This window comes from Glycine soja, chromosome 19 (assembly GCF_004193775.1).
Source record: "Glycine soja cultivar W05 chromosome 19, ASM419377v2, whole genome shotgun sequence".
In the NCBI taxonomy this organism is placed as follows: Eukaryota; Viridiplantae; Streptophyta; class Magnoliopsida; order Fabales; family Fabaceae; genus Glycine; species Glycine soja.
The window spans coordinates 47,323,114-47,329,341 of NC_041020.1; the positions used below are offsets into that span (position 1 = coordinate 47,323,114).

At 34.7% G+C, this 6,228-nt stretch overlaps 1 protein-coding gene across 1 annotated transcript; it reads left to right on the plus strand.

The window, feature by feature from the left end:
• The first annotated feature begins 480 nt into the window (after positions 1 to 480).
• Positions 481 to 5,524, plus strand: LOC114400251 (proline--tRNA ligase, cytoplasmic-like). Its single transcript, XM_028362603.1, has 13 exons — positions 481 to 642; positions 732 to 814; positions 909 to 994; positions 1,153 to 1,245; positions 1,442 to 1,558; positions 1,924 to 2,111; positions 2,932 to 2,998; positions 3,347 to 3,469; positions 3,554 to 3,706; positions 3,788 to 4,072; positions 4,179 to 4,397; positions 4,910 to 5,003; positions 5,174 to 5,524. Exons 2-13 carry the CDS (start codon positions 757 to 759, stop codon positions 5,236 to 5,238), a joined length of 1,548 nt encoding a protein of 515 aa, XP_028218404.1. The 5' UTR covers positions 481 to 642; positions 732 to 756; the 3' UTR covers positions 5,239 to 5,524.
• The last annotated feature ends 704 nt before the right edge of the window (positions 5,525 to 6,228 follow it).

A 6,228-nucleotide genomic window follows, 5' to 3' on the forward strand; every position in this document is an offset into this window, starting at 1 on the left:
TTCATTATTAACAAAAAAATTATTGAAAATTATAAAATTATGTAAGTTTGACTTTCCAGTAAAAAAAAAATGTAAGTTTCACTCTTATTTAATGAACCTTATTATTAATTCCTTGCAAACCGGATTTCAGAAAATCATCCTTACAAAACTGCCACCAATGTGGAGATTTTTTCATCATTATTTATTATATTTATTTATAACGCAAAATATTATCGAAGGTAAGGCAAAAATTTACTCCACTTCACTCGTCGCAATAAAAAGTAATACGTTATTTATGGTGGGTTTGGATGAAAAAAAAAGTAGAAAGAAAGAAAATAGATAACAATATATTTTTTATTATTTGGTTAAAGAGAAAAAAAGATTGACTTGTTGAAATAAATATTTAAGTTTTTTTTTCTTCTCAATTCAAATTTAAAAATTTTCTCTTTTTTTTTTCTTCAATTTCTTTTTGGATTCAGTTTTTTTGCTTCAATTTCTTCGGTTACATTGAGAGTGAGTAGCCGAAGGAAGCTGCAGAGTGGAGTAAAAAAAAAGAGCAGTGTAAGAAATTAGAAAGGGCGAAAGGCGCACTTTATCTGAAAGCAAAAACCCTACCTAGGGTCAACCGTGACGCCACAATCGCCTTCGGCATCTTTGCAACGGGTAGCACATACCTTGCATTTGAAACCCTAGCCTAGATGGTTCTCTGCTTCAGTTCCTAATCGGTAATAATTCTCTTTTGGCTATTGCAGGATCAGGTGCTCCTCGTCCTTCACGATGGCGGGAACTGAAGCCAAAAAAACTGAATCCAAAAAACCTGCCGCTAAGCAATCCGGTAATTCGCATTACTCGTTTTCGTGCATGTTCGTTTGCGTTTCGTTTTTTCTATATGTTCGTTCTTCTGACGGCGTCCGAACGAAGCCTTGCAGGTGCGAAGAAGAAGGAGGTGAAGAAGGAAACTGGCTTAGGTCTCACGCATCGGAAGGCGGAGAACTTCGGAGAGTGGTATTCCGAGGTATTCTGAGTCGTTTAATGGTTTATGCTTGTTGTTTTGACCTGATCTGTGTTCGGTCAAAGTTGCTCGTTCATCCTTGAACTGATATTGTTTCACTGTATGACAATTTCAGTAGTGTGTGTGTTTTGGTTGACTTTGGATTTGGATTAATTTGGCAGGTGGTTGTTAATGCGGAAATGATTGAGTACTATGATATTTCCGGTTGCTATATTCTGAGGCCTTGGTCAATGGCAATATGGGAGATCATGCAAGTTAGTTTCTTCTTCTTCTTCTTTTTAGATAAATGAATAAGTGGATGCGTTTGTGTATAGTGTACTTGTTTTATACTAGAGTTTCATTCAATGCATGAGTGCTATATTGCAAGAACATGAATACAGAATTGCAGATTTATTTCTTTTAAATATTTACATAAGTCAGAGTTGCTTTAATTTCGAAAACAATGTGCAGGAGTTTTTCGATCCAGAAATAAAGAAAATGAAAATCAAGAACTGCTACTTCCCATTGTTTGTATCTCCTGGAGTTCTGCAAAAGGAGAAGGACCACGTTGAGGGTTTTGCTCCTGAGGTGAGAGTTTGTGAATCTGTTGGGCCATGCAATGTTGACTGTTCAATAAGTTAGTTTAAGTTTTTTTTTAACTAAGGAATATTCTCCCGGAATATCCTATAGATTGGTTTGGTTGTAAAGATTTGGAGATTGTTGCATGCTTAAATCAATTATTTGTTCAATGGTCTAGGGCTTTCTTGATCAGGGACATGCTATGCTGTATTGTGATGTACAAAAAAAAAAAGTTTAGCAACGTTTGTTTCATTTAGCTAATGGCAGTTTTATGTGTTGGAATGGTTATTTTTTATGATTTGCTGTTTCTTTCCAGAAGGACATTTTATTTTGAAAAGATTAGTACTTGTCTGATTGTCTTACTTTTCCATCAGGTTGCTTGGGTGACAAAGTCTGGGGAATCCGAATTAGAAATTCCTATAGCTATTCGTCCTACTAGTGAAACAGTGATGTATCCCTACTACTCTAAGTGGATAAGGGGACATCGTGACTTGCCTTTGAAACTTAATCAGTGGTGCAATGTTGTAAGATGGGAGTTCAGCAACCCCACTCCATTCATCAGGTAGTGAGTAGTTTTTTTTTTTTTTTTTCTTTCACCTTGTTTTCCTTTGGCCATGTTATATAAGGATTAGTTGGCTGGTGTTTATACAATGAACAATTTCAAACTTAAATAAGAGGCTTCAAATTATGGAGTATTCAGCCTTTGTATGTATACTCTTACATTGTGCATTCTCCATGTTTTATTTATGATTGGATGTTCCTCCAGTGGTGATTATGACAAATAGGTCATAGCGAAGCAGGCTTGTATTTCTTTTTTTCTTTTTACCTTAAATTTGCAAGAAATAATAACTGTTACATGTTAAATATCTTATCAATATAAAGAGGGTAGCCTTGGCCTTGTGATCTAGAGGTCATGCGTTCATGTCCTGGTACATTTAATGCCAACAAATTGATGGACGATGCAGTCTTCCTACTATGGTCGTGGCTCAGAAATTTGGAGAAGGACTTTAACACACACTATAATCACTGGTCTACCAATCTTAGTGCAGGATTTTTAAGCATACCATGATATGTGTATTATTACCATTCCTGTATCCACACTCTATCTATGGTCAGAATTAGGTCTACCTGGAATCTAATTTGATCTGTAAATTGTACCTTATCTAGTACCTCTGGTACTCTTTAATATATATATATATATATATTTTATCTTTGCTGATCAAAAAAAAAAAATCAGGTGGGAGCCTAATGCACTAGGTTTCCCTTAAGAAATATTTAATTATTAATATGGTTTTGGATACTGTTGCTGTTATGTAAACTAATTTATATTATGGAACTTTGTCTAGTCCATTGTGTGGTGCTCATAGAAGTTTTGATTTCAGGAGTCGCGAGTTTCTTTGGCAAGAAGGGCACACTGCTTTTGCAACAAAGGATGAAGCAGATGCAGAGGTATTGCATCAAATAGTTATTTTAGGAATTTGTCTTTTTGAATCAGTTCAGTTGTATAAGCTGCCTTGATTTCGTCATCTTCTGTCTTTGCATGCTTAATGAAGAGTTGTCAAGGCCCTTCTCTCGTCTTGTGCTTTATGAACAATTCTTTTTCTTAAATGAAAAATATAAAATGTCACTATCTTTTCTTTCTTGGGGTTCTGTAGTACTTAAGTTAGTTATGATCTTCCCTTTTGCTTTAGGCACATACTATCTGCATGTTATTTTGTATTTTCCTTCCACCCAAGCAGGCTGATGTCCATCTTTTGGAAATTTGTTTTCAATATATTCTAAACTATACTGCTTCAGGTTCTTGAGATTCTGGAATTATATAGGCGTATATACGAAGAGTATTTGGCAGTTCCTGTCATAAAGGGTAAGAAAAGTGAGCTTGAGAAGTTTGCTGGTGGACTCTACACTACCAGTGTTGAGGTATATGTCTGATTCTTGCATAAACAGTTGTGTTATTTTAATGGTGTAAGCTGCTTATAAAATTTTGATGTTCAATTTTGCTAGGCATTTATTCCAAACACTGGTCGTGGTATCCAAGGTGCAACTTCTCATTGTTTGGGCCAAAATTTTGCTAAAATGTTTGAGATAAACTTTGAAAATGAAAAGGGAGAGAAAGCAATGGTCTGGCAGAATTCATGGGCCTATAGTACTCGAACTGTAAGCTTTAATTTCTTGAATATACATTCATTGGAGGATTCCTCTACATCATATTGCATCTATATTTGTTTTTTTTAACAGATTGGGGTCATGGTGATGGTTCATGGTGATGACAAGGGATTGGTACTACCTCCTAAAGTAGCATCAGTACAAGTTATTGTGATTCCTGTGCCTTACAAAGATGCCGATACTCAAGGAATCTTTGATGCCTGTTCTGCAACTGTGAATACATTGAATGAAGCAGGTATTCGCGCTGAGTCAGATTCTAGAGATAATTATTCTCCTGGATGGAAGTATTCCAACTGGGAAATGAAAGGGGTTCCTCTAAGAATTGAAATTGGGCCAAAGGATTTAGCAAATAAGCAGGTCATCAACTTTGCCAGTGTTTTATCAATTCTCATATTTGTCATTTTGCTTCCACACTGTTAGTTTTTCAGTGAACACCAAATAAATCTCTTTGAATTTTGCATAGGTTCGCGCTGTTCGACGTGATAATGGTGCAAAGATAGACATTGCTAGTGCTGATTTGGTTGTGGAAATAAAAAAGTTGCTCGATACTATTCAACAGAACCTGTTTGATGTTGCAAAACAAAAACGAGATGAATGCATTCAGATCATACACACTTGGGATGAATTTGTGCAAGCTTTGAACCAAAGAAAAATGATCTTAGCTCCTTGGTGTGACGAGGAGGTATGAATTGTGTATTTTCTTTCAAATATAATGTTCCTGATGTCTTGATATGTTTTGATTTTTAAGGAACTTCATTGTTTGAGTAGTACACTACTGTTGTCACTCTTTGAATGAGATCAATTGTGATTTATCTAGCTAGGGTGCATTTTTTTATTTCGCATAGTTGTGCATAAGAATATATCCAAACTATTTCAAAACTTCCAGTCTGTTGATTCCTGTATAGAATGTCTTTTGTCATTGCAAGGTTAATGATATACAATGCATTTGACTGGGCCAATCCTAATTAGTCTACATTTTATAATTTCCTTCTAGCTTGCACTTCATTAGCTATTAAGAATACCATAAAATCCAAATAGAACTGAATTGGTTGTGTCATCAATTATTTCCTCTTGAAAACAAGGTGTTTATTTGATACTTTTAGAAACTCCATCGTGTAATGTATATTTTCTTTTTATCATGGGACATTACATAACTGTATTATGTGTAATAGTTTTTGGTCTATAATGCTTTAGGAGGTTGAGGCTGATGTCAAAGCGAGGACAAAGGGTGAGATGGGAGCAGCTAAGACTCTTTGCAGTCCCTTTGATCAGCCAGAACTCCCAGAAGGTATAATCCTTTTGCATATTTAGGTGTTATTATTTTATTATGCAATAGAGCTTTAAAATCTATATGCAGCCTTTGCTTCTGTATGAACTTACTATCTGCTAATGTTTTCCCCCTTTAATGAATAACATCATTAATATTTGTGTTGCTTATTGATTGTGGTTGGTTTACAGGCACCAAGTGCTTTGCATCAGGAAAGCCTGCAACAAAGTGGACATACTGGGGAAGAAGTTACTAGGCTACTGGCTGTTGATTGTGGTATTTTCTGGAATTAATTTGGTATTTAATGGTACCTTGTACGAATTTGTGGATCACACAGATATTAGTTTTCTTCTCTTGGGAATATTTTTCAACTGATAGTTTTACTTTGATTTTTATATGGTGCAATATTTATTTTGGATTAAAAGATGAGTATTACATTTGTTGCCGTCCAATTATTGTTGGGGAGCGTATTGGACTCTTGGTTGTGATGATCCAAAATTTCGGATAAAATTTCACTCAATTGAACGACATCATTACTGGAAGTGAAAATTGATTGTACAATCAAATGTAGTTTGTATATAATATAATATGGAGGAAGAAAGTCTAACGAATGTTAAGCTTTTAAATGAGTTTTAATTAACACTTCTATACTAAAAAATATATTTACAATACTTGCATTTGAATGTGTATTTATTCCTTACTGGATAATGTCTTGAAGAGTCATTGATATTATGTCTTCCTAGAATGCCTTCCTGAATGATTATAACTTTTTTGTGATTCATCTAATTGAATTATTGAATTATTAGGAATATAAAGTGGTGTGCTGGAATTGTGTATTGACTATTGACACCCCTGCCTAGTTTTTCTCTTGTTCTAGGGTTGTGGCGGTGGTTTTGGTTGTTAATGTGTAGACTGCAAGTTATCTTTGTTAATGTGTAAAATTTTAAGGTAAATATATTTTTTTTATTTATGCTCAATTCTTAAAATGAATGCTTTTAAAACGTTGGCAAATGCAGATTTATATTTTAGGTTCCTATATTTTCATGCGTTTGATTTTGTACCGAGATTGCTAAGTTTAGGGTGCTTTTCATCACAAATGCGGATGCTCTCCTTTTGTCCTCCTTTTTTTACATTTACATATTAAGTCAAGAAGCATCAATGACAACAAACTTCTGACAAAAGGGTACAAACTTCCATCCAATGCCAGTTCATTGTTGGTCTAAGCGCGTTTTATTCTTAATAATAA

Bases quoted from the DNA above. Each gene is read 5' to 3' on its own strand.
- LOC114400251 (XM_028362603.1), top strand. From the start codon at position 757: ATGGCGGGAACTGAAGCCAAAAAAACTGAATCCAAAAAACCTGCCGCT. The intron at 1,246-1,441 runs GTTAGTTTCTTC...AACAATGTGCAG, and splicing joins CAATATGGGAGATCATGCAA to GAGTTTTTCGATCCAGAAAT. The intron at 3,707-3,787 runs GTAAGCTTTAAT...TTTTTTTAACAG, and splicing joins GGGCCTATAGTACTCGAACT to ATTGGGGTCATGGTGATGGT.